General features: G+C 45.8%; 1 protein-coding gene across 1 annotated transcript; it reads left to right on the forward strand.

Annotated features, from left to right (window-relative positions):
• The first annotated feature begins 20,640 nt into the window (after window positions 1-20,640).
• Window positions 20,641-22,578, forward strand: GSX2 (GS homeobox 2). Its single transcript, XM_043447612.1, has 2 exons — window positions 20,641-21,526; window positions 22,210-22,578. Exons 1-2 carry the CDS (start codon window positions 20,950-20,952, stop codon window positions 22,548-22,550), a joined length of 918 nt encoding a protein of 305 aa, XP_043303547.1. The 5' UTR covers window positions 20,641-20,949; the 3' UTR covers window positions 22,551-22,578.
• Window positions 22,579-27,800: the final 5,222 nt, after the last annotated feature.

Consider the following 27,800-nt stretch of genomic DNA (forward strand, 5'->3'; position numbering starts at 1 on the left):
TTGCTACTCACTAATGTCGAGATTCTTCTCCGCTTCTTTGAACATGATACAGGGAAGACTTGGGACTTCCTGGTTCCAATCATGCTGGACTTCTCACATGATTGAGTTTAGACAACACCCAGCTTCACATGGGAACTTAGGAGAGAACTCGCTCCTGGCCTCTCTCTCTGCACTGCTCACTGAACCTCCAACACACACAGGATAGGCTTGCCATGCCGTGCTTTCAATCACATCTGCTGTTTTCTTATGATATTTTCCTCATTATTTTCTTTTTGAACACCTGCTTTTTACATTCATACTTTTGAAATGTCTTTCATTTCTATTTTCATTGCCTACTATGATTCAGCCTCTTCGTAAAACCTGAGTTACTTTTATGTTGAACTAAAATTGTAAACAAATTCTCTCAAGCAAATGAACTTCAGGGCTTCAGTACCCAACACATTATGTTTCTGTTAGTGATGCTAAGCACCTAAGAAGATGCATGAATAATTTTAGGTTTGGGGAAATCATCTAGTAACTCTGTACTTGATGTACTTAAAGATCACCAAAGTGTCCTTTGAAGATATAACTCGCTGAGAGGTAATCTGGAGGCTCTGAAAATTAAATGTACCCGTTACCATTGGGAAAACTCAGATCTGGAGGAACACAGTAGTTCTAAGTGAACTTTTTCAGGAATCTTCCTATTATCTTTTGTGTTACAGTTAATTGCACTGTTCAGAAGACTTTGGATAGGAACATATAAAAGAATGCAATGTTCTTCTTCAGAAAAATAAGGGAAAATGAGGCAAAGAAAAAAGACAATTTATAAGTAGAATAAATATTTATATCAATGTTTACATAGTGCTTATCATGTCATAAACATCTTCACTTAGAATGTCTCATCTGACCGTCACAACACTCCAGTGAAATAAAAACAGAGGGATACTATTTCCATTCTACACATTTTAGAGGAAGCTGAAGTTAAATGAGAGACTCAAGTTCAACTGGCTCCTAAAAGGCTGAGATACAATGAAGACCTAAGACTCTTTGATTCTGAGGGTAAGTTTCCACCACAAGGAAGGAAAAAAATAGAAACTTAAAGAGAAAACGAGGCTAACTATTTTTATGCAACATAATGAGGAGCTGCTGAGTGGTTATTAAAAAAAAAAATTCTTTGCCTCCCCAAACACTTAGCAATCCCAGGATGATACTTAAGAAACAGGAAACTGGGGTTGACTCAATACTTGTTACCCTTATCTATGTAGCAGAGCTAATTATAACGCTTATTGCACAGAGCTGTTGGGAGGGTTAAATGAGATAATACCTGTAAGGAATGATAAGTACTCAATAAGCGCTAGTTGTTATGACTAATGATGATGTCATTTTAATCAGTGTGGAGAGGATACTAGAATAAAGAGTGGTAGACATGTATTTGCATGCTGCATTATAATCAACCTACTCTAAATTATTTTCCTTCAATACTCTTATCTAGAGAATGAAGACAATACACTTCCTAGCTGCTCCTGCAGAAATAATTCACCATGCTGGATCATGTTCTGAGCATCTACAAAGCCCTACAGAAATATAAGAAGATACCGCAACCATTTTTCTCATCCTGTCTTTCTCCCTCCTTGACTTTCTGAGCAAAGCCACACTGTGAGACAGTGAAGGGGTTTTTCAGTAGCCATCCATTCAGACCTACACAGTTGCCGGGCAACTTAAAATTCAATGGCTGAACTGGAAGGAACAGTCAACTTGACTTAATTGTTTTCTGAGATTTAACCCAACAGTTTACATTATCTATAAGAGGCTCATTGAGGTGGTATTGTATGTATCATCTAAGGAATGGACAAACTGCTTTGCTGTGGATTAGCATAGTGATTAGCCTGTGAGCAGTTTGTCTAAGGAGATGCTTCGTCCAAATGTCCTTGCTGGGCTGATGTAGCTCCCACTCACCTTAGAAGTGATTTCATGTTGGCTCAGAGTCCCACTCCGCCCTCCTTCTGTCAGATTCCTGTATCTTCATTCCCAGAGCAGCCTTCCTGCCACCCACCGCCAACTATGAGGACCAGTTTAAGGGCATGTCACACAGCAGGTGACCATTCTCGTTAATATCATAGAGCAGCTGATCATTCATGATGACAGCATGACTGTTGACTAAATCAGGGTCCATTCGGGCCCAGCTACACTCCATAGCACCAGCATGTGGTTCTATCCTGTCATGCCTGATCTGAGATGTTTTATGAATGATGCAACTTGGCAAATGAATCCAAAATCAAAAGCTCTTTAAATGATAATCTCAGATCAACTATGAGTGATACCAATCAAACCCTGAATGTAATGTCTCCAACATGTTATTTTTATAATTAGTACCCACTAGTAGAGACTTTTTTCAGATTACTGAAATGAGTTTACAAACTTTAGGTAACTCAGGATCTACCATCACATATGCATCAAATGTCATTTTGATAAATGCCACTGCCAGAGTCAGATATTGCTTTCTGTTTTCATTCCTAAAATCATCAAAAACAACATTTTGATGGTTATGTTGAGAAGAGCTGTTCAATCTGATTTAATTGAGTCAGATTAGGTTTATAACATTAAGGAACAGTCCTACGATCCTTAATCCCCTTTTTGTTTCTGTATCATAACTAAAGTAACATGGAAATAACTTTATTAATAAAATTTGAATTATATTTATCTATATTGAGCCTTCTTTTCATTTTTCTGTCTATTCAATCTTAAGAGATCTTATGACTTATTAACTATTATCTTTATATTTTTCCTACATGACATTAAATTACACAACCTTAGAAATTTTATTGCATACTTTCTCTTCTAGGTTAGTGTTAAAACTTCCCTTTGCAGAAAACTGATTTTTATCTTTATCTTTATTTTCTTCCAACTTCTCTGTATTTTCTTTCCCCTGAGATATATTATTTCTTTCATCATAATTATAGTGTCCTCTGTTTTTCTTTCTTTTTTTTTTTTTCTTAGCTAATATTTCAAAGGTGGAGGAGTGGTAAAAAAAAAATCTGCCTGCCAATACAGGAGACACAGGAGACACGGGTTTGACCTCTGGGTTGGGAAGATCCCTTGGAGTTGGAAATGGCAACCCACTCCAGTATTCTTGCTTGGAAAATCCCATGTCTCAAAGAGTTAGACATGGTTGAGTGACTGAGCTTGCATTCATGCAATATTTCAAAGATGTTTAATCACTCACTGAAAAATTGTGTTAAAAATTTAAAATACATGCCATTTTTTTAAGACTAGCTTTTAAGAATACCTCTTTACACTTAGATTACAGAACAGTGGGTTTAAAGATATTTCTTAAAACTTGGAAAGATCTTGAACAAAGGGATGCATATTTTCTCCTATCTAGGACATTGGGTCAGTCAGTCAGTTTAGTCAATCAGCCGTGCCCGACTCCTTGTGACCCCATGAACGGCAGCATGCCAGGCCTCCCTGTCCATCACCAACTCCCAGAGTTTACCCAAATTCACGTCCATTGAGTCGGTGATGCCATCCAGTCATCTCATCCTCTGTCACCACCTTCTCCTCCCGCTCTCAATCTTTCCCAGCATCAGGGTTTTTTCAAATGAGTCAGCTCTTCGCATCAGGTAGCCAAAGTATTGGAGTTTCAGCTTCAACATCAGTCTTTCCAATGAACACCCAGGACTGATCTCCTTGAGGATGGACTGACATTGGGTAATAGCCACCAACTGTCAAAATCAGCATTTCCCAATGTGAAGTCACTTTGAGAATATCTAGTCCAGTGAAATGCTTGTAGAAAAAATAAAAAGGGAAGGTAAGTATTTTTTCTTTTTCCTTTTCTTCCTTTCTTCCTTTTGTCGTTGTTGTTTGGTGTCAATTGTTATGCTTTAAGGTGTAATTAATGAAACTGAATTCAAACTGTCTCAGTAGGTAGACATTTGTTGACTTCACTGATGATTAAAGTCTAGAGGTGGGACAAACATGGTACAATTTGATCAGACCTCCAGCTCCATTTCTGAACTCTGTTTATATCTATATATTACATTTCTGCTCTTCTCTGAAAAATGACTGCAGCAGATCCATCCTTCATACTTACACATCACACTCTCCAGAGCATGTGGGAGACTAAGTATTCTTAAACTCCTCCTACCCACAGAAGTTCTGAGATTTGGTCTTATTGGACCCTCACAGATTATAAGCTATTTACCAAGCCAATCATAATGGAAGGGATAATATACACTGATCAGCTTAGTCCAGATTACAGCTTCTTCTTTGGAGCCATAGAGAGTGTCAGCTTCTCTAGAATTCCAAGGCTGAAATCAAACACTACGAATGCTGCAGAAATAATTAACCAATGTAATAAATTTGGGAAATACTGACGTATACCTACTTCTTAATTCAAGTGCAATCTTAAAAATGGAGAAGACTCAAAATCTGTAGAATAAGCATTAAGAAAAGATGAGCCCCATGAAATTTATCAACATATCCCTGAAACTTAATATAAGGAACTACTAGAAAATAAGCCCAATTAGGAGAAAACTTTATCTCTTTTCTTTGCCCTAGTGCCATGAAGACTGCTTGACATATAATGAGCACTCAATAAATATTTGTGGAATTAATGAAGGAACTAATTTCTAAAAAAGGTTCTTTTATCCGAACATTAGCAAGCTTTGTTCTCAAAGGGAAGGAGGATCCATGGGTCTCTAAGTAAGTCTCTTTGAAAGAAATGGGCATAAGATGAAACAATTTTTCCAGTTCTCCATTGGTCTGGCTTCACATTTACTGAGATACACCCTCAGCAAATCCTTACTTCTCTGTTTATCTTTACCAAAAACACTCAATCCACACAGGAAAATTGAACATCTGTGTGTTCCTGTAACTAAAAATAGCCCATTTAATTACAGCACTCAGTACACAGCCCTGTACAAGGTGGAATGGAAAGAGATCAAGAAAATACAGAAACTATTTTTGTTCTTTAAAAAATGAACAGTAAACATATGGTGTTTTGGTAAGATTATGAATGGCAGAGTCTCAAAGACATAGATTTGAATCTAGGTTCTGAGTTTTACTAATCATGTGCTCTCAGGCAAATTAACCTTTCTAAACTTCCATTCTCTCATCTGTAAAATGAGGAGGGTATCTTCTCACTCAATCAAATGTAATAACACGGCAGAATGCTTAGTCTGGCATGTGTGCGTGTGTGCTAAGTCGCTTCAGTTGTGTCTGACTCTTTGTGACCCTATGGATTGTAGCCTGACATGCTCCTCTGTCCATGGGATTCTACAGGCAAGAATACTGGAGTGGGCTGGCACGCCTGTCTCCATTAGTCTGGCATAGTGGACACTTAATAAATGATAGTTACTATTGTTATTAAACTCATCATTTAAGAAACTTCAAATTGTCTTAGTTGAGTAGTCCATTTAACTCAACCATCTCTCTAGGTGATGCTAGGGCTAGTCTATAAGATACTGCTCTTGAAAGATTAGCATCTGTGTAAATAGAACCTGAGAAATTACACCCCAGTGTATACTATGTAGAGATAAAACTTATAGCTACTATTTACGTAAACATTGAGGAATTTTAGATGACTTGAGTTTTCACTATTAGGAAGAAAAAGGTAGAAAAAATGGGTAGAGGCACTTTAAGTGCCCTAAACACAGAACTCTATGTGCTGTGGACCACAAACAGGCCTGACTGCTTAAAACAGAGAAGTTGGTCCAGAATGTACTAGGATGTGGGCAGTTAGATAGGTAATGAGGTGATGAATGAAAAATAAATAAAAAGTTATAGCTGATGATAAAGGTATGTGCAAAGGTGTATGATTTTGTGCAATGATTTACCATTTCTCCCTGCTCTTTTCATCTACCTGGGAACTCAAAGATGAGCAACCTTCTTTCTGGAGGTGGCTATGACAGAGCATTTTGCAAGCACTTGAAGTCCTTAAGGAAATACAAACATCTTGTGACCTGGAACAGTCATGTGGGATTCTGACTCACACTGGGAATCTGGGCGATGCTGCTGCCCAGGACCAGACCATAAACATCTGACTGCCCTACTTGATGGGTTCTTGGCAGGCTAAGTTGTCAACAGCCCTGTGGAGACAAAGTCGAATCAATCAGAAAACATCTAAGGTCTACATGGAAAGGAAGTCTTTTGGAAAGAAAACAAGGCAAGGTATCTGAATGCTACCTTAGCATTTCTTTAATTCACTCTGTTTCTATCAGATGGGCTAGGATAAGGAGAAGAGTGCTCGGGCCAACCTTCTAAGGCACCTGGTTGGCTAAAGGAGACTCTTGACTACTAATCCCATATTTCTACCAAACTGCTTTACAACTTTGATTTGATTTTCAAATCTATTGCATCCCAGTTCCATTGTCAAGATAGAGTGACCAAGAGACAAAGTGACCTGAGGACAAAGAAATGAGACTCTAGAACAGAATCAGCTCTCAACAAATATGTTAAATACTATGTACCATTTACTCTGATGGGCACTAAACCAAAACAACAACCTTGAGGCCTTTCCCAACCACCATACTATCCATCACCTCAACCCTGAGTAATTTCATCTTATCTTAATGCTGCAACTATTATACAAATACAGTTTGAATACTATAGATGAACGCCATTTTTATTCCAACCCCAATTTCTCTTAAGTTCAGATCCATATTTACAACACTACTATATGTAAAAAAATTTCTCCTTGGTGGTTCAGAGAACACTTACAACTCAAAATCTTTAAGACCAAATAGTTTTTCTTCTTCCTCTTCCACCCACTCTATCTACAAGCCCATTTGAAACAAAGAAAAAAAAAAACCAGCTTCTCTTCCAGCTATTACCACTGGGTTAATATTTAACATCATCACCATCAATGCAGACACCTGAGATAGAAATATAAATTTCCCACTGCCTCTTCTCTTTCTGCACCTATGTTCCAACCAATTGGCAACCAAGGACTGTTTGTGGTCCCTTCCACATGGCTCTTGAATTTATCCTTTCTTTTCCTTTCCTGCCACCACTGATTAGTGTGACCTTCATCATCTCAGGACTGGACTTTAAGACTTTAACTGCTTCTGGTTTCTCTCTCTTCCAATCCATCCTTTTCAATGGGTTTCTCTCTCTTCCAATCCATCCTTTTCAATGATTATAATATAATCATTGCAATTTTCTGCTCAGCACCTTCAGTGACTGTCCATTTAGTATAGCGATATCTCCTAGTGCTTCACTTGCCACTTGGACCCTTTGCTTTCCGCCCCTCAGCAGCCCTCGCTGTTTCACCCTGCTGTATGCAGGCATTCCACTCCCACATGATGGAACATCCATCTTCTAGGCCGGTGCCCACCAGCAGACCTTTGACCTAGAAGTCTCTTCTCTCACGGCTGTTGTGGTGGTGGCATTGTTTTGAATCTGAGCATATCCTACAAACAGTTCAAGTCCCAATCCCAGAGTCCCTGATGCCAGCTAGAAGAAAGAATGGTTCTGTTCTCCATGGTTCCATAGACTGTTGCATCCCATTAGAATTCATGAAGGCTGTGGTTAGATTCTGGCCATCTTCGTAACCCTAGTACCTAGCACATGTAGGAACTCAGGAAATAATGGTAAAATCAACTGATTCGAATTTCAATAGCAACTGCAGCTCTATTTCAAGAAGTGCCTCTAGCAATATGGCCTAGACCTTATATTTAAAATTGGCCATTATTCTGATATGCTTTCTTTAGGGTTTACAACTAAATATCCAAGAATCTTATCTGGGTAAGAATCATTCTCTGGCCAATATAAATGGCATTGTGATCATTGTTAGGTACACTGTTGGAAATTCCATTAATTTGCCTGATCTCAGAAAAAAGAACAGGTAAAAAAACCCCTTTAGAGCAGCAATGATACAGTTAATTTTGGCTGCCATTGTTTCTTTCTAAACTATGCCTTCTGCATTCATAATTAACATCTCTGTTGCTTTTGAGCACCTGGAACTAAAAAATAGTGTATAACTGAGACAAGTATTAAATTCTCAATGGAGATGGCATGGAGATAATCTGTGAATAACCAAACATTGAATTAATATTTCAATAAACAATTAAATTGTTCTTTTCCTTTTCTTGTCTCGAAATGTTTAAATTTTTCCTATTCACATAAAAAAGTAACAATTTATGCCAGTTGGGGGATAACAAAGAAGCAACTGTCATTTATTTTATTAAACGTGAACATCTTTGAGGAAAAAGTATTATCTCTAAAAATTTGTTCAGAATTGGTAATTTTATATTTACATCTATTTTTTACATCTATTTTTTAACTCCTTTTGTAGTTCAATATGATAATTTGTTGCTTTAAAAACAATTATTGATTAATGGCTATTGAGATATCAATGCTCTCGAAAGGAGATGTCAATTTTTACTAGTATCTGTGGAAGACAATAGTGCTGTGTATGCCCAGAGAATGAGGGATATTATCTTGCTAAATCAGTTTGTAGTCAATGAGCTCATCAGCTAAATCTGATGGACTGACAGAGAGCCCAAACATGAGGAAAGAACTGTAATACACTGACTCAGACAGCCTGTTGGTTTGCCCAGAGCAGTTAGACAAGGGAGGGCATTCCGCCAAGTCCAGAGATTCAGGGCAGACTCCAAATAAGCTTGAGCTAACAGGACAATATCTCTTGTTTTCAACTCTGTGCAAATTATAAACACAAGAGGATGTGGCCATTGTGTTATGTTCCCCCAAGCACTACTCATTTAGCTGAAAGGCAGACAGTGGAGGGAGGACCCCAGCCTTCATCCTGGGGCAGGATTTAGAAGAATCTTCTGTGAATCTAGTTAACTTAGTTTTCCTCATTGAGCCAAGCGTCTCTCACCCAAAAAGACACTCTGATTTAGATTTTAGTCCTGGATCTCATTTGGGCAAGTCTTATAACCTCTGAATACCTCATTGTGGAAATAACAACTAGGGGGAAATAGTCCTATCTAGCTTATATTAATTGTGCAGATTCAGTGACATAACATATTTAAGATACGTTTAAAACATATTCTTTGTAAACTCCAAAATGTTATGCAGATGTAAGATATGAGTTGTGTTTAGGCATCTACCTAGAATAACTGGCATTCTTCTTTCAATCCTGTGTCTAGTATTTTTGAGCACTGCCTACTGTGCCAGGCTCTGTTCTCAGTGACCCCAACAGATCCCAACAGATAAATATTCTCCAGGAGCTTTCATTCTTGCAGGGAGATTCCACCATAAGAATACTAACACAGTACATTATACAGCATGTTGGAAAATGCTAAGTGTTATGGGAGAACAAAATAGAGCATAATAAGGGGGCTGGGAGGACAGAGGGCATAGTAGAGGCTTTGGTATCTTTAAAATAGTGAAAAAAAATGACATTTGGGATAAGACCAGAAGATGAGGAAGTGAGCTTATGGGGTAGAATTCTCAGCAGAGGGGAAGGCCAGTGCAAGAGAGAGCCAGACAAGCAAGGAAGGCAGAGCAGGCAGGTAGGCCAATATGAGAAGAGGAGGTCAGAGAGATGCACACGGCCAGATCATGGAGGGCCTTTCTGGCCACTGTAGTATCTTCAGTATAGCTTTTGCTCTGACCTGATTTGACTCCTATTTTTAGAGGCTCCTCTGGGTGCTGGGTTGAGAACAGACTGTAGAAACAAGTATAGGAGGAAAAAGCCTAGTCAGGAGACTAGAATGTAAGGTAGACCAGTATGGCAATTGTGGGAATGTGGAGGGGGGTCAGGCTCTGGGTATTTTTAAACATAGAACCATCAGGACTTCCCAGTGGATTAAACGTAGAAAAAGAGAGGAGTCAGGAAGACGACAAAATTTGGGTCTGACGGACCAGAAGGCAGAGCTGCCAGAGATAGAGATGTGCCCATATGGAAGGGAATTGAAACTCCTCCCTGTCTTTTTCCTTCTAGTTGCAGGAATTCTTCCTGCAAATGTAAAACTGTGCCTAGAGGAACAAGATTGAAATGATCTATCTGGTGATTGATGGAGGGACTGACTATTCACACTAGTTCATCTTCCTGGACCTCAGTTTCTCTAGTTGTAATATGAAATGAGCCAGCAGGATAAAGGCAAAATTCCATTTCAGTTGCTAAATTCAAGAATGTAGATGGTGCCACCAATTCTCACACTTTTCAAGATTTATTTTTGATGTTATTTTTTTCTCAAAAAAAAAAAAAACCTCAACAAGGAAATTCAATCTTTGAACATGCCCTTTTTGGTTTAAAAGAAAATTATTTTGTGATCCTAGTTAGAACATCAAAAAATGAATCTTAATAAGACAGATTTCTTTTTTAAAAACAAAGTATGTCCTGCAATTGTTTATACAGTATCTTGTTCCAGGGAGTTACCTGGCTAATCAGGAAACATATTTCCTATGTTGTATTTCATCAGAAATCTTGTTCATAAGTTAAATTACAGCATGTATTTTGTGTCACTGTGAAAATACTCCCTTTTACTTTAATGGTACACGAGTGAACTTGAAAAGCTTCTAAGGTTGCCTGAAAGAACATTTGGCTCCTGTAGATTTTTGCTTTCTTCCCCCGTTGCTTTTTCACTTTCTCCTGACAACAGCACTATTGGTGTCATTAATTCTGGAGCACAAGAAGTCACTAGAGGAACTTCCCTGGTGGTTCAGTGGCTAAGACTCCATACTCCCTAGCAGGGGGCCTGGGTTCCATCCCTGGTGAGGGAACTGGATCCCACATGCCATAACTAAGAGTTTGCATGCTGCAACTACTAATAAGATCCCACATGCTGCAATGAAGACCCAGTGCAGCCAAATAAAAATAAATAAAGAAGTCACTAGAGAAGACTGAAGACCAGGTATCTGATAGAGCCTGATTCTGGAGAGGAATGCAGGATAATCATACACAGATTAATTTAAATCCTTGGATAATCTCTTAAACGTGTAGCCCACAAACACAGCATCTCCCCTTCTCCCACATTGCATGTGACCTGGGGAACATCATCATAGCTGGTATATTGAGTGCTTACCATGTGCCAGACATTTTCCCACAGTTATCATAACTTAACTCAATTAACACCCACAGCCACCCTATGAGAAGAGTCATGATTATTTTCATTGTCAAAGGAGGGGAGCTTCACACCCAGGACCTCCTAACCCTAAGCCCAAGCTCAGTGAAAGGGTTGAGGCTGGAATGGAACCGGGATACACAGACACTTAGTTCAGTGAATTGTCTTATTGATATCACTGTCTGTCTTAAAAGCCTTCCATGCCCTTCTGCTTGAGGGCAGAGACCAAAATTTTAGTTTGTATCAAATCATCAGTATTTGGCAAAGCAGTTACTCATCAACAGAAAGCCCTGTGAAAACTCCACAGTGAGTGAGTTCTCCCGGTTTCCCCAGCACCTAAAGCAGAGCCTGGCTTTGTCTAAACGTCCCTTAGGACGTCCTCTGCCTTAGCAGAGGACACATAAATGTCCACTGAGTGAGAAAATGGATGGAAAGATGATCCAGACAGGAGTGAGGGAAACCGGAGGCAGGCGGCGAAGAAAAGAAGGGGACTCCTGGAGGCGTCGCTCCGAAGCCCCGCCACTCAGCAGGTCCTGGCTTCCCAGCCAGGTTCTCTCGGCTCTGCTCCCCCCGCCCCCCACTCTGACCTGGCAGCTTCCAAGGCCCCCGGTCGGAGGAGGAGGTGTGCTAAGGAGGATGCCCACTGGGTGAGCTGGAGAGAGCCGCTTTGAGGCCCGCGGAAGGACCCGAATCCCATGCACACGGCCCACGAAGGCGGTGGTCTCATATGCCAACTTCACACACACACACACACACACGCACGCACTCTTCCACATTCACACTCATACTCAAACGCTCATACTCCCCATACTCTTCAGTACACACTTGCAGGCATGCACACACACGTGCTTCCACAAACGCACATACTCTCGCACATACGCATTGGGACCCCACACTTCTCACAAACTCACAGTCACATGCCCAATCATACACCCTCGGCAACACATATATCCTCACACAGTCTCTTTAATTCTCACATTCATACATCCACACACCCCAATATTCACAGGCGCCCTTATGCTTACAACCCCCATTCAAGCTCCTAAATACTACACTCTCCACTTTTAGACTTAACTCATATTCACACTCCTCACCTCTTCATACACTTGCTGATACGCACATGCACATCACACATACCCTCCCGCATGCACTCATTCTCATACTCACTCACGCTCACCCCCACGCTCACACGCTTCGCCCGCGCTTGCGCACGCATAGACTCTCAAGGTTCTCCAGACCAGCGCTCAGCTTGCGCATGCGCCCCTGCTACGGTGAGGACGCTGTGCCCAGCGTGGATGCCCATGTGCTTGGAGTTTGGGGACTGTTGCTGATGGAAGCGTTTGCAGGTTGTGGGTTCAAGGCGATCTCTTAGAGTCGCTTCGTTTTCCAGTGAGAAGTTAGCCAGGGAGAGGAGCAGATCAAGACTCAGAGAGGGAGACAGACACCGGGAAGGAATGGGTTGCAGGTTTCCCGCGGTGGCAGCTGGAGCGCTGGGTAGGGGCCGACCGGCGGGGAGTGCCTATTCACCGCGTCTCGGGAGCGGCCTCGCCGGCCTCCGACAGCTTCCGTATCTCTCGGCCTGGGGAGAGGAGTGACTGGGCACGGACTTGGGACAGCCCCTGGCCGCGCAGCACCAGTCCCAGTGCTCAATCCCTGTGACCCAGAGGACTCAACACAGAAAGCTGTGGGCCACGGTGAAAAGGGGGACGGGGTCAGCGTTAGAAAATCCTCAGTTTGAATCTTCCCTCTCCCACTTCTAAGCTGCATGGCTTTGGACAAGTTGCATAGCCCCTCTGAGCCTCATTTAGCCTATCTGCAAAATGAGGGATTAGTCATTCAACAAGTATTTACTCCACTCCTAATATATGCCACCTCTGGGCTAGACGTTTTATACACACCTGTGAATAAAAACAGACGCAGTTTCTGCCCAGGGCAGCTTGCACTCAACCGGGGGAGGTACTCAACCAGCACTGAGATAAACCTGAAGACATAAATACTGATTATGATGACAGCTTTTGAAATAAGAGGAACAAGTTGCTTTCACCTGGCCGACTGTCTTTAGCACTTACTATGTTCTGGGAGCAAGTGATAAAAACAGTCATATTCCCTATCTCATCCCACTCCAGTCTATGCCTTTTCTATAATATGGGCTACATTAGACTGGCCTTTGTAACCTTTAATTTGCAGGAAAGCCACATTAACCAAGGAGTGGACAATAAACAAATTCGAAATAATAAAAGTATCTTCCTCACAGGGTCACTATGAGAAATACATTTACTTCTCATGAAATAAATTTCTCATGAGAAATACACTAAAGGCTTAACTCACAGCTGAGGACATAGCAGGGGCTCCACTGCTATGCATGAAGTAGGTAACTAATGAGGATCTGCTGTATAGCGCAGGGAACTCAACGCTCTGTAATGACCTACGTGGGAAAAGAATGTTCAAAGAGTGGATACGTGTTTACCTGATTCACTTTGTTGTATACCTGAAACTAGCACACATCATTGTAAATCAACGACACTCCAATAACACTTCCCAGATGGCTCAGTGGTGAAAGAATCTGCCTGCCAACAGAGGAGATGCAGGTTCAATCTCCGGGTCAGGAAGATCCCGTAGAAAAGGGAATGGCAATCCACTCCAGTAGTCTTGCCTGGGAAATCCCATGGACAGAGGAGCCTGGCTGGCTACAGTCCATAGGGTCGCAAAGAGTTGGACATGACTGAGCACACATGCATACGCCAATAAAAATCATTTTTTTTTAAAATATAGTAGGTGCACAAAACATACTAGATATATTATTAGGAGATAGTATCACCTAGTGCTTAAAACTTCCAGCTTTTACATTCTACAGACAGGATGTGAGTTCTGGCTGCCTCATCTCTAGCTCTGTGACCTTGGATGAGCCTTTGAACTTTAATAAGATTCAGGATTCTCACTGGAGAAATAACAGAAAAATAGCACTTTATCTGGTAGGGCAGCTATGCAAATTAAATGAGATTTTGTGGGCAAGGCACACACAGTGAGAGCTCCGGAAAGAGATGCTCATACCCTCCTGTTTCCTCCTCTGTAAAACCGTCCTCCAAGCTGTAAGGTTTCTCCAGGCCAAAGGAGCCTTGAAATGTAGACCGCAGTCCTAAATAGGGACTGCCAAAATAGAGCTGAGGCCTCCGACGGGCGTAGGGAATAGGAGGTGGTGAGGTTTTCCTGGCGGCCCAGGTTGAGGAGGCTCCTGAACTGTTCGCCCAGAAACAGAGGGCTGGAAAAACCACGGGACTGGGCGCCTTTAGGGAGCGGACGCCGGGCTGCGGAGGAGCCTTAGCTGGCAAATCGGGCCGGGGAAAGGCGTGTGGGGGCGGAGTGGTGATTGGGCAGAGGCCCCGGCTTCCTGGTTACTCACTAGGAAACCCCGGGCTCTGGTACCTCCTTCCCAAACCTCAGGATCCGTGGAGCTGCAGATCGCAGATAATTACAGGAAACAAGAGACGCCGCGAGCTCTCATTAAGCACCAGGCCGGGTGCTAGGCAGCCCCTAATTCCTGGAGAAGACTCGAAAGCGGCGGGCGGTTTTTTTCCTGGTTCACAGAGGCAGACCCTGATATTCTTCCACCAGTCTAAGGGAGACCTCTTTTCAATACTTTCAATAAGCCAAAAGAAACTCCTCTCGGCATTTGGGTGCGCCCTTGGGTGGCCTGACCCATTCCCTCCAATCCCGTCCCAGGCCGATGACAGCCGGTGGTCCCACAGGTCACTTCACATTTGGGCTTTCTCCGCTCCCAGAGCCGCTAGGGCTTTGCTTTCATATTCACGCGACCTTTTGTAAGTAACCAGCTTTGAGCTGGTTTATCGCTTCCTTCGACAAAGTGTAAATTTCCAGGGGACGGGCCTTGCGCAGTGGATCCCCCAGTCCGGAAGGAGTTATACAGTGGGCTCTCAGCACCCACTTTCAACCACTATCAGTTGTTCAATGGGATTCAAAGAGGTTATTATCTTGGATAAGTGACGGTAGGATTTACCCATTATTTTTCAGCCCTCACCAGCATTAGGACCACGTAGAAAGTGCGCCATGGTTTTTGTTTGTTTTAAATTTCAGTGTTCTGGCCACACACCATTAAATCAAAGTCTCTAGGGCATCCATACTCCCCAGGTGATTTTTGTAGATGATCAAGGTTGAACACCAGAAAGGCCAGCTTGCTAAAAATTATAATGATTCATTCTCTTTTTGGAAACCTTTTTTAAAAATAAAAAACCGTCCTGAATCCCATTACTAAGGAGCCATTTGGGCCCAGTGCTTTCAGCAAACTTAGGCCAAGGAAAGTGGAGAATTGGTGTTAATTCAGCCCTCCCTTTATATTCCCAGATCCCCCCTTCCAACCAAAACCACTAACTTTGAAAAACCCAGTTTAAAAAAAAAAAAAAAAAAGGCAAGCGCCAAGAGAACTGGAGAGGGAGGGAGATGCAGCATTTGCTTCAATTATCTGGATAATTGTTCCCCACCTCAGACCATTGTTACTAAAATGAAACAATATTCTATAGGATACAGTCTGGGCCTTTTCAGGCTTGCTCCCTGCAGAGCCCAGCACACGCTGGGCACTGAGAAGGCGCTCAATAAATTTTATTCTGGTGACAGAGGAGAGCTTTAAATGGGGGAGGGATGCCTTGTTAGGCTTAAGGATTTGGGACTGGGTGAATATTAATTAAGGTGAAGCGGGGAGCAGAAGGGCTGTGTGGTGGGGACTGGGTGCCATCAAAACTCTTGTTCTGAAGGCCGTTCCTGAAATTCTCGGCCAAACTCGTCACTTCTTTCCCAGAACCTCCCCCACCCCTTCCTCTCTGAGGGCCGAATTGAACTCTTGCGCCTGTGGCGAGCACAAAGGCGAATTCAGGTTTCTCAAAGGCCCATCGGTTCTGAATAAACAGTTGGGACAGGCAAGATCATTTCTGGTGGTGGGTGAACACAAGGTCCGCAGACTGTGCTCTCCAGGGCCCGGCCTCTCCCGGCCATGCATTAAAAGTAACCGTAGTGGGCAGCCGAAGGGGCAACCAGGGCCTGAGTCCTCTCAGCCAGCGCAGGAATGGGGGGACTGACTCCCAACTGCCCGTCTTTCTCCCCACTGGGGGCTTTTCAAGAGGGGCTTGGGTTCTCTAAGAGTGTGTATTTGCTCATTGCAGCCTCGGCCTTAATGAGATTCTCTGAACTCCCCCAAGCCCGTTTGCAGGTTACAGCCTCATCTGGGGACCCTTATTTTCCACCCTGGCTACACATCCCGTGAACAATTTCCTCTCTGGCTCCTGAAAAGCGAGCGAGCGCCCCAATTCTGCTGAGTGCACGTCTCGGCTAATCCAAGGCCGGCGGGCTTTTGATGGCCACAATGCAAGTTACGCCCAAAGAGTGTCCCTTTGGTCATATCGACAACGCTTGGCTTCACGTCTGCAAGTTAAACGGGCAGAAACCCGGCCGAAACTCCCACGCCAGACACCAGGGCATTTCCCTCTGCCCTGCTCACAAAACAACTGGGGAGTGGGTCCAAGGGAGGAGGGGGAGGAAGGGGAAATTTTGAAGAGGGATCGGGGAAAAGTCCTGCTTCTCAGTCACCATCTACAAGAAGAAGTGGTGGGGGAGGACCATTTTCTCCTGTATTTCTCTCTTATTTATATGTATATATTTTTCCATTTTGCTTTGTTGGCAGCTTTACCCAAACAACAACAAAAATCAAATGAGAGCATTTTCTCCTTGTCTTCACCTAGGTAGCTGCTTTCCTGCGGCCCCTGAAATGTGACTCCTTCATAAAATCAAAATTTATGATTATTCAAATGTTGGGGACTGTGAAAAGAGAGGAAGAAAGAGAGAAAATTAATATTGCAGCTGTTCTTCTGATTAATGAGAGATAATTGCTCATGAAAAGTCACCCCTGTGGCATTTTGTTGTCTCCTGGATCTTTGTTCTTTTCCACTATTATTGAGGACTTTCTTGAAGACTAAGCGGTTCTTTTCAATTTTGGGGTATTCAGAAAGGGTTGCCTGGTTACAGAGAATGGGGAAATCTCGGGCTATATCGGGTAAGATGTGCCATAGACAGCAATATCACAATGCCACTTGGAGAAAAGGATGGATACAAGTTAACGATGCGCTTTCAATAAAACATTCATAGACTTGTTCACGCTTTGATAATGACCTCATTAAAGGGAGCTGGGGGCAAGTAAGTCCTGTCTCCTGTTTGTGTTCGGCTAACAAAACCCAGCTTTGAGATCATTCATCGCTTTGGAAACTAATATGAAATCAATGTAAGAGGAGCAAATAAATCCGAGGCGGCCCCGCCAACTCCCGGCTGTCGGCCCTGCTCGTGGCCTCCTCCCTATCGGGCAGAAGATCCGGCAGCAGAACCCTGTGGGCAAACGTTGAAACTAAGAGGAAAAAAAGGACTTGGAGTTGGGGGAGGCGGGGAGCAGAGGGAGGGGCAAAGCAGGAGTTACAGCCGCCGGGGGGGAAAAAAAAAAAACCCAGTAAGCACGTCAGTGGGTCAAAACTCTACGTTTGTTGAATAAGTAATGCCAAGTTCACACCGCTCCTTATTTCCCTGTTTTTGCCGGTGACAGGAAACAGGAAGAGGAAAACGTGGGGTTCAAGTCTGGTGTGATCCCAGATGGGGGAAAGTACTGGAAGACTTTCTGAAAGCTATACCCAAGAATTCACATCTCAAGGTTGAGCTGCGAGGAAATCGCTCATCCAGACTCGAGTTAGACAGTTTAGAGGCAAGAAGGTGGCTCTACTGAACTGCTTTGAATTTTTTCCCCTCATTTGAGGGTAAGGATGGGGTATCTCTAGTGCTCAGGGGTGGGGGATGGTGGGGGACAATTTTTGTTACCTTTGCATTTGTGACATCATCAAAGACAAAGCAAAGCCATCCTCTATCATCCCCAGCAAGAGGGAGAGGAAAAAAAAATCAAAGGATTCCCCCCCCCCAAAAGAACTAATTTTCTCCTTGAATTATGAAAGCAATGGCTTAGGTAACAGCCTGTACTCTGTACCCGACTGCTTAATGCCGAATAAATCCTTCCACGTGGCTCCCCGAGTCGTGGCAATTAGAGCTCATTATAGGCTCATAAGAGCTCTCACTTCGGGGATTACTTAATGGACGATGAAATTTTATCGGACAGGATCACTGAGAAATAAAATTGGGTGGCAGCGGGGGCCCCATGGGGGCATGCCAATGGCCTGCCCAAGGTCCCTTTCTGCTTCAAATGGGTTGGAGGAGCTGCTATCTGAGGAAGGGCAGGGCTAGCAGGGTCAGTCACAGAGCTGTCCAGGGCCGTGGGGGGATGAGGGGGCAACGCACATGGAAGGGGAGCTTCTGAAGATGGGGCTGGAGTGGGGGAAAGAGGAGAGACAGAGAGATTCAAAGAGAACTAAAGAGAGACTCCAGTGTGGAACATGACCCCAAAATACTTGCTCGTGGCGGGCTCTGGCCATTGACCCAGTACCCTAATAGACACATTTCTCACTCGTGGTCTGCTTTCAGCCTCAGGCCAGCCCCAACCCGCTGCTCCCCTTGCAGTCCTAAGCAACCCCAGGGGCCTCTCACTTTTTTTCAAAATTCCCCAGCACACCAACTGGATGTTTCTGTAGTCAGACATTAATTGAGTTAGATGCTCAAGCATTATAATTAGGATTCTCTAAAATAAAATGGTCCTCACATAGGCACAACTCCCAGCATATTAGCATAGAAGTTTTCCCCATGCACAGAACTAGAATCACTGCAGATCACAGTGAATAAATAAATGCATATATTATATAAAATTTAAGTGAAAAATATGTATATACTTATAAAGTGAACAGGGAAATCATGTCACCTATTTGAACAATTTAGGCCTGTCAAAACATCCTGGCACTAGGCATCTCCCAATGGTAGAGCTCCCAGTCTTCTTTCTGAGGCTGCAGTGACTCGGGGACTGCCTGGATTCTCCCATTTGAAGATAGGCTAGGCCAGGCAGGCTGGGTTGAAGCTGAGAGCTTGCGATGGCTGCAGCGGCAAGCCTTGTGTTACAAAAGTAGTTACAGCTGAGCTGCCCTGAGTTAAGCCTTGAGACTCCTTAATTGTTGTCACAAGATGTTGGATTAGCACATTTCTGGAATAGCTGTCTGTTTACACTCTGGAGACCCACTGTCCACTAACCGCTTTCTAATTGAATTCTAATCACATTCAAATAGCTCAATAACCAGCCTCAGCTGCAATTCATAAAACTTTAATTGCCATCCATAAATCCTGGGCTCCCCAGAGCGGGGGCGTCCCTACAACCCAATTATACTTCTCTAGCAGGCAAGAGAGATGGTCACAGAGATGGAAAGGGAAAAGGAGAGACAGAAAAATAGAGAGAGACAGCCATGTCACCAGCTGAGAAGCTGGTCTCCCCTAGAATTTTGACCCTTGGCTCTCACAGGTGGAGGGGTCTGGTCACCAAGTTTCTTCGCATCATTGTGATCTCAGGCCTGAAGTTTGCCATCTGAGGAAAAGGATTGGACTTGGAGCTGTTGCTCACCCTCCCAGCCAGATTTTCTACAGGGTGAAAGAAGAGAAAGCTGTCATTTCTGCAGCCTTGCCTTCCCCAAAGATCAATAGCCCCTAGGAGGGCAGCTAGCCTCTCGCAGAGTCTTTGGTGCACCAGTCTTCCACTGCCATTCAGGGAGGTTTCCTTTACCAAACCACTTCTCCCATACTGAGGCATCAAGGGGCTCAATTCCTCTTTAATTTTTAAGGGCTTTAAAAGAGGTACATAGAAGAGCATGTTTCCTAGTTAGTCTTCTAGCTGCCTAAGATCTGTAAAATGCAAAGGGGTAGGAGATGGCAGGACCCAGAGCAAAGGCTTCCCTCAACCCCTGCCCAGTTTCCAGAAGGGCCAGGGATTGGTCCTCTCCCCAAAGTCCTTAGGTTGGAGTTTGTAGGGTTGGCCTGGAAATGTAGCAGTGGAACTCCGTGGAGAAAGAAAAGAGTGACCCTTTCAGTGTCTCTCTCTGCCAAAGGGGGAGTTTCGGGTCAGAAAAAGGCACAAGGGAAGACGGTTGATCTGAGTGGTCCCAGGAAGGCCCCAAGTGCCAAGCACTTCAGAACTTCTGAAGCATCAAAATGAAAAGTTCCTCTTCTTAGCTGGGAGGCCTCTCTGTTACGCCTCCGAGACCCCTCACAACTAATCACCTGAATGACATTGGCCAAGTCCAAAAGCTGGGGGACTCTGTGTGCTTGTGTGTGCCTGTCCCACGCTTTGCTCCAGGGCTGGGCCGCTGCCCGTCCACAGCGGCACAATCCTTTTCTAAACCTCAGGCTTCATACTATTCCGTGCCTTATGCACGGCTGGCACAGAGGAGCAGGGAGCACGGGGCATTCCGATTAGAAAGGCCTCCAAGTCCCCACCTGGTGCGCTGTGCAGCCGGAAGCTTGGAGGAGTTGGTCTGGGGCCCAGGCTAGGGAGAGGAGTGGGATGGAGGATGGAGCTCTGTGATTTCTCGGGAAAGCGTGGAGAAAGAGGGGGAGGAGGCCGGCCTCCCCGGGAAATTAACAAAACCTACACTTTGCGAAGTCTCCCCCATCCCCCTCCTCCGAATTCTTCCCTGCCGCGCGCCCGCCCCTCCTTGCCGCTTCTGTTGTGACTCGGGCAGCCTATCCCGAGGGTGGGGAGCTTCGGAGGAGCAAGAGCCGAGCGGTACTCCGCAGCATCACGTGTCGGGGTGGGGGCTATAAAATCCCGGAGCCGGGGCGTCGGGCGGGGGACTTGAGGACCAGCCCTCTCCAGGGACCCCTTTGTTCGCAGTCCAGGCGCCGACACCTCGGCGTCCCCAAGGGCTTGACCGCCTGCGTCCGCGCCGCGCCCGGGGCCAGAGCTCTGGACAGGAGAGGGGAGGGGGCCCCCACGACCGGCTGGGTCCTCCAGCCACCCACCCCTCCCGACATGTCGCGCTCCTTCTATGTCGACTCGCTCATCATCAAGGACTCCTCACGGCCCGCGCCCTCGCTTCCCGAGCCGCACCCCGGGCCAGATTTTTTCATCCCGCTGGGCATGCCATCCCCGTTGGTGATGTCCATGTCCGGGCCGGGCTGCGCGTCCCGCAAGAGCGGCGCGTTCTGCGTTTGCCCGCTCTGCGTCACTTCGCACCTGCACTCCTCTCGTGGGCCCGCGAGCTCCGGCGGCGGGAACGCAGGGGCCGGGAGTGCAGGGGCCGCGGGTGGCGGAGCGGCAGGAGCCGCCGGGGCCCTGCCCCTGCTCAAGAGTCAGTTTTCTTCGGGTCCTGGGGACGCCCAGTTTTGCCCGCGCGTGACCCACGCGCACCATCACCACCACCCGCCGCAGCATCACCATCACCACCACCAGCCCCAGCAGCCCGGCTCGGCTGCAGCAGCAGCGGCGGCCGCGGCGGCAGCGGCGGCGGCCGCGGCGGCCTTGGGGCACCCGCAGCACCACGCACCTGTCTGCACCGCCACCACCTACAACGTGGCGGACCCGCGGAGATTTCACTGCCTCACCATGGGTAGGGCGGGTCCTGGGCACCTGCGCGCTACGCCTTGCCGGCTCCCGGGAGTAAAACGTCGCGCCTTCAGTGGAGGAAGTGGGAGCCTGTGGGGTGGGCGGAGGGGACGAAGGAGGGGCTTTTAGAATAACTGCGGAGTTGTCCCCGTAAGTTCCGAGAAGGTGAAAGTTAGCCTTGTCAGCCTCTCCAAGAAGCTTGGTGCGCTCGACTCCAGTACCTGGTGCTCGAGTCTGGGATAATAGCGGGCCCGCTGAGACTTTGAACTTGAGGGCTGAGAAACCCGAGGTTAACTGACTGATGTTCGGGGTTGGTGTGTTTGAACTGAAGTGTGGCAATCGGGCGTCGAGGCTGGCTAAAAGCGTTTCGATGCTTTTGGTTAAGCCTGCCTTTCCGCTAGGTTGGACAGGAGACCACAGGACTCTGCCAACCCCTCCCCCGCCCCCACTTTAATCCTCTGACTTTACATCCCCGAGATCAAAGGCCTTCGCTTGCTTTGGGCGTCTCTGTCCTTCCCGGCTAAGTAAAGATTTGTCTCCAAATGAGAAAGAGTGAGGGATGGAAACAGGTGTTTGGTTGAGCTTCGCGGGTGGGTCCTTGAGAGGCATCGTTTCCAAGGGAGGGCCCTGGGGTGGGAGCGCCTCGCCCGAGAATTACCTTTCTGTCCTCTCCTGGCCCGTCTGCAGGGGGCTCGGACGCCAGCCAGGTACCCAATGGCAAGAGGATGAGGACGGCGTTCACCAGCACGCAGCTCCTGGAGCTGGAGCGGGAATTCTCTTCCAACATGTACCTGTCTCGACTCCGGAGGATCGAAATCGCCACGTACCTGAATCTGTCAGAGAAGCAGGTGAAAATCTGGTTTCAGAACCGCAGGGTGAAGCATAAGAAGGAAGGGAAGGGCACGCAAAGGAACAGTCACGCGGGCTGCAAGTGCGTTGGCAGCCAGGCGCACTTCGCGCGCTCCGAGGATGAGGACTCCTTGTCGCCGGCCTCGGCCAACGATGACAAGGAGATTTCCCCCTTATAAGGGAGGGCCGTCCCCCCTCGCCACCCCCCCCACACACGTGCTCCCGGCATCTCCCCTAACTCCCGACGTGGCTGGCACCCAGGGGCCAAAATCCTCACCCTTTCGGTGGTCCCACCTGGAGAAGCTAGAGAGGAGCTTTCCCCGGGGGCGTGCATACCGGGCCTGACCCTTCTCCTGTCTCCTTGATCTGTCTGTTCGGGGCTCACTCACAGTTATAGGTCGTCGTTGTTGTTTTTTATGTAAATAATCTAGATTCAACTCAGTTTTGTCATATAACAAAGGAAAAACAGGATTGGTTTAAGTTTAAAACTGTATGTGGGTTTTTTTAAAGCGCATGTCATTTCCCTTTCCCTGTCTTTCAGAACCAGATAAGAACATGGGGTTTCTCGATTATTTTTTTAAATGAAGGTATTGAGTTGCAAATAACTTAGAAAATTAAACCCTGTAGGTCTTGCTTTCTGAAAATTTGCCTGAGGAGAGTCTCAAATCCAAGTCACTGGAAGTCTCTTTGTGAATAGTTTTATATAAAATTTATATTTATATTTATTTAAATAAATGAGACAAAAATCAAGGTTTAGATTCGCGGTGTTGGCTCTCACCAACTTCCTCTGTCTCTCTCTTCCCCCTATGGATAGAGAATAAAAGTGTCTGAGAATTTACAGCAAAGTAATGACTGTAACTTGATAATGCGAGTCTCTTGGTTGAGGGAGTTTGTGACTCTGTAGGATTTGTGTCACCAAAACTTCTGCCAAGACACTTTCAGTCATGATGCTGCCTACCAGGTAGTACTCCCCATTCTTAAAATAGCTCTCTTCCTCACAGCTGACAGGATAAATCCATTTAGAGTGACACTGACAATTAATGAGAGGCAAACCTTTCAATTTATTTAGCAGGGGAGGTTGAAAGTCCCTTACCCCTATTTATTTTCTGTAGCAGTCCCTCCTCCCTTTTTTCCTTCTTCATTTCTCTCAAATACTAAAACCCGAATTATGTGAAGGAATCTGAATAGTAGGAATTGTTTTAGGAAGGGCAACAATCCATCAAACAGGTTGGAAGCAAAAGCATGGAAACTTATGAATGATGCTACAAACGACTAGAAACAATACCGTTTTTGAGTGTTTGTCTAGCTAAGAAATTAGCTGGTTTCCACCACTGCTGTGAAAAAAAATTTTTTTGTTCAGGAATAGGGAGTTAGTCTGTCCAAAGATATGCATTCTCAACTTTCCAAAATAGCTCAGAGGTGCCCTTGGACTTTGGGGTTTTTTTCCTTGTCTCCTTTTCACCTAAATTAGTTCCCTTCTAGTCCCACTGCTCCCATCACCTTGCAGAGTTCACTCCTGCAAGCCTGGCCCTGGAGAAGACTTTGGCTCTGCCCTGGCTCTGCCAAGCAAGGCAACCTGACTCTTCAGCACAGCCAGGTTCTGTCCTTTAATGGAGAGTGAAGCTGGAACATGGAAACTAGGAAGTCTCATTCCCTGAAGGCTGAGTCCCACTAACACCCACTGGTGTTATTTCTGATTATTTTCTGTAAAGATGCCACCCCAAAGGTCCAAACCATAGGAACTGTTAACAACACATACTCACACTTCTTTAGGTCTGATTTACTTTAGGTCTATAGGGACTGAAATCTGAACAGGTGAGGTTGCAGATCTAGTATGGGAAGGAGGAGAGGGGGAAAGATGTGACCATGGTTTCCCTGGCCAGAGATTCTCTCTCTCTCTCTCTCTCTCACACACACACACACACACACGCACACACATGCGCGCACACACACTCCAGAGAAGGAAAGTCTCCTTTCACACTTCGGAGGCCCGCTGTCAACTCTTATTCTGCTGCTGGTCGGGGCAGGCGAGGCGCGGGGGTGGGGTTGGGGGGGGCGAGGCTGGACGGCTCGCCCTGAATGGGGAGCTGCTGGGGCTTTGTGCGGGGACGTGGGACTGGGCCTGCGCAGTGGTCACAGGCGACCGGCTCGCTCCTGCCCCGGGCAGGGGCTCAGGATCTGGATCGCTCTCTAGCTCACACAAGAGCAGAGCTTCGGGCCCCTCGTCCTGTCGCGGCTAAGGGGAAGGGGCGCTGGCCTGCCGCCTTTCCCGAAGATCCCTTCCTCCTCCTTACTAATAAACAGGCATCTCTGGGCACCAGTACAGGGGTGGAAAGGAGGGGGTTTCGTAGCGCAAAGAACCGGCGCCTAAGGAAGAATCCCTTCGCAGGAAGTAACCGAAGGCCGAAGAGCCCCGGCTGCACCTCTGAGCCCTCCTGCCCAAAGGGAAGCCTCAGCTGGTTCCTAGACAGACGACTCCGTCCCCATCCCATCCGCACCCGCCCCGGCCCTTCCGTCGTCCCCACGCTCGGGCTTGTTCCTCCCCAAGTCTCTGCCCTCGCAGATTTGAGCATCTGCACCTCTCCCGACTACCCCCATCCCCGCCCAGAGCCACCCATTTGCCACACCGGATGCCGCTCCTTGCCCAGCTCCACCTCCCTGAGAAGGGGACGCGGTACCAGTCCTCCTGGGATGGTCTCCGTACCTCTCCCTCCCCTCTTGGGGAAATTCCTTAGGGAAGAGAGAATAAACAGGGGATCCCGCACCAGAGGCAAAAAGGTTCAGGCAAAGACGTTGGACGTTCTCCAAAGAAAGTTTCCCCGGGGTTCCTGGGGAGGTCCTCCTTGTCCTAGAACATTTGGAGCAGAGTGAATCTTCTTGTCACTGTCAGAGTGGACCATGAGGTTTCCTTGTCTACTATTTTACACTTCCCCAACCCCCTTCCTCCCGGAAAAATTTCAGCTGAGCTTTAGGAAGTTTGGGAATGAGGCTGTGGGGATCTGGCTGATTTTAAAGACCTATAGTTTCTTCTTAGGTTAAGAACACCTAGGCCAACACTCAGCGTACAAATACTCTGCTCAACAATCTTGACATCAGCCACTCTAAGAGAATAGTCCCCAGACTTGTTAAAAGAAGAATGTTTAAGATGCATGGAGTCACCCTTACTTTTCTACCTGGGAAGCACTAGATGCTAGTTTTTCAATGTATCCCACTTGAGACACAGAACTCTGTTCCCACAAAGTTTGGCCTCTTGGGGGCCTATAACCACATCATGGAAAGATAAATAGAATAAAAATGATAATTAAAAATCCGGACCTTGCTCCACTAAGAGAAAAGACGTGAGCAGCAGGAGTCATTAGTGTGGATGGATCCCCCTCTTTAAACAGGAAAAGAGCTGGGGACTGGGGAGGGGGGACAGCAGGAAGAATGACCTCCTGCCTTTGTGTCCTGACCCAGTCCAGACATTCCCAGCAAAGAGGAAGAGACAAGACCTTTCGCCTTCACCCTCCCCCTCAGTGACCGACACAAGCCCAAGGCCAAGGGCCTAACAATAATAGTGGCACTCAGCAAGGCTTCTTGACTGCAAGCCACGACGAGGGCAGAAGGGACTCAGTAGCTATCCTTGGTTATAGAGACACTATCAGCATGGACCCATGGACCCAGGTGATAGAGACGCTGTGATGGTAGATCCTACTCCTCTCCTTATTCTGAAGAGGCCATCATAGTTTACTCCCTACTGCCAACCCTCAACATATCCCCCCAAGGATATCCAAAGATAGTTTAGGGGAAACAAAAATTCTGAAGTGACGTCTTTGATCTTCTGACTTTCTCCTTCCTCCCCTTGCCCCCACTCCTCACCAGTGCTGCCCACTTATATCTAATCAGGATTAGGAATGCAGTTCGCTAGGTCCATCCTGACTGTGGTCAGCGAATTGCCAGAAAGGTGGTGGTTCTAAATGAAAGGTGGTCACAGAGGGCAACCGGGCCTGTGTGTGTATATGCGTGTACCCGTACATGTGTGTGTATGTGGGGGGAACTCCTGATGGTGGTCGTGTAAGTGGAAAGGAAAGGGTTATTTTTACTAGACTTTTTTTCCCTTTTTTCTTTTCCTCCCACTTCTTTTCTGCAGTTTTCACTAATTTTTCATGGCACTGCTTGGGAGACTTCTTTGAGGGAGGCAGGAAGACACAGAGTTGGGCTAGAAGAAGGAGGAAAAAAGATTCCCTCATAGCTCAGTCAGTAAAGAATCTGCCTGCAATGCAGGAGACCTGGGTTCAATTCCTGGGTCGGGAAGATCCCCTGGAGAAGGAAATGGCAACCCACTCCAGTATTCTTGCCTGGGAAATCCCATGGACAGAGGAGCCTGGCAGGCTAAAGTCCATGGGGTCGAAAGAGTCAGAAGTGACTTAGCACAACTAAACCACCAAACATGACAGCTCTGAGTAAGACCTCAGGTCCAGCCTTAAGGGTGTAAGAGAGAGGGGGAACGTGACACTTCCAATAGAACCTGTTTGCTGGAGGAAATTGGGTTTAAAGGAGCAATCACTGCTTTAAAAAGAACTCCTCCCATCCTCTCCAAACACAGCCTAAAGCTGTCCTAGACTTGAATGCAGCTCAGAGCATCAAAGCAATTGTTCCTATTTTCATTATTCACAGGGAATCTTTGAATGTACCTGTTAAGGTGACAGACCTCTTAAAAGGGAAATTTTTTTCCATGCAATTAAATGGTGCATTTACTAGGCTTCTATTAACATAATTTAATATAAATCTATTTTATAAATCTTTAGGCTCACATTACTGAAGATTGAGCTTCTCTGGAAAAAAAAAAAAAGCCCATGTCTCTCCCCTAAATTATACTGAATAGAATCCAAAAACTTGCTATTCTAAGCCAGCTGGAAATATTAAAAGTAGAGGAATTTGTATTGTCTTTTGTTAATGGTGGAGGTATAGAGAAAAGAGTCAGCTTGTCTCCCAGATGATGAGGAATTCCACAGGAATGAAGGGCTCTTCACCCAAGGCTCTGGCACTTGGACTGGGTAACACAGACTATAGTTGGAACCAGAACTTAAAGAGATCTCTTAGGAACAGAATTGAAGCGGAGCTCAGATGAATAAACAACAGCCAACCCTGGCTTCCATTTGGAAGCAAGTTTCTTCTGTTTGGGGACAGAAAGTCCAAAGCCTGTGAGCCCCTCAAATCCCTTCCATAAACTACTCTATATGGAGATAGATATCCTTATCAGTTCGCGTAGCTGGACTTCTTGTTCTCAAGTGCACCTTCCAAAAGCTTGCCCATCCCACTGTCTCTGAAAATGGTGTTTTGCATGCCCTTATATTGGGGTCAGTGCCTGCCCTTCTGCACCAGGCATTGCACTTCTGCAAGCAAAGCCCTGTGTGTTTCTGAATTCTCGTCCTACCTTTGTTGAATCT

The sequence above is a fragment of the Cervus canadensis genome, chromosome 26, assembly GCF_019320065.1.
Source record: "Cervus canadensis isolate Bull #8, Minnesota chromosome 26, ASM1932006v1, whole genome shotgun sequence".
Lineage (NCBI taxonomy): Eukaryota > Metazoa > Chordata > Mammalia > Artiodactyla > Cervidae > Cervus > Cervus canadensis.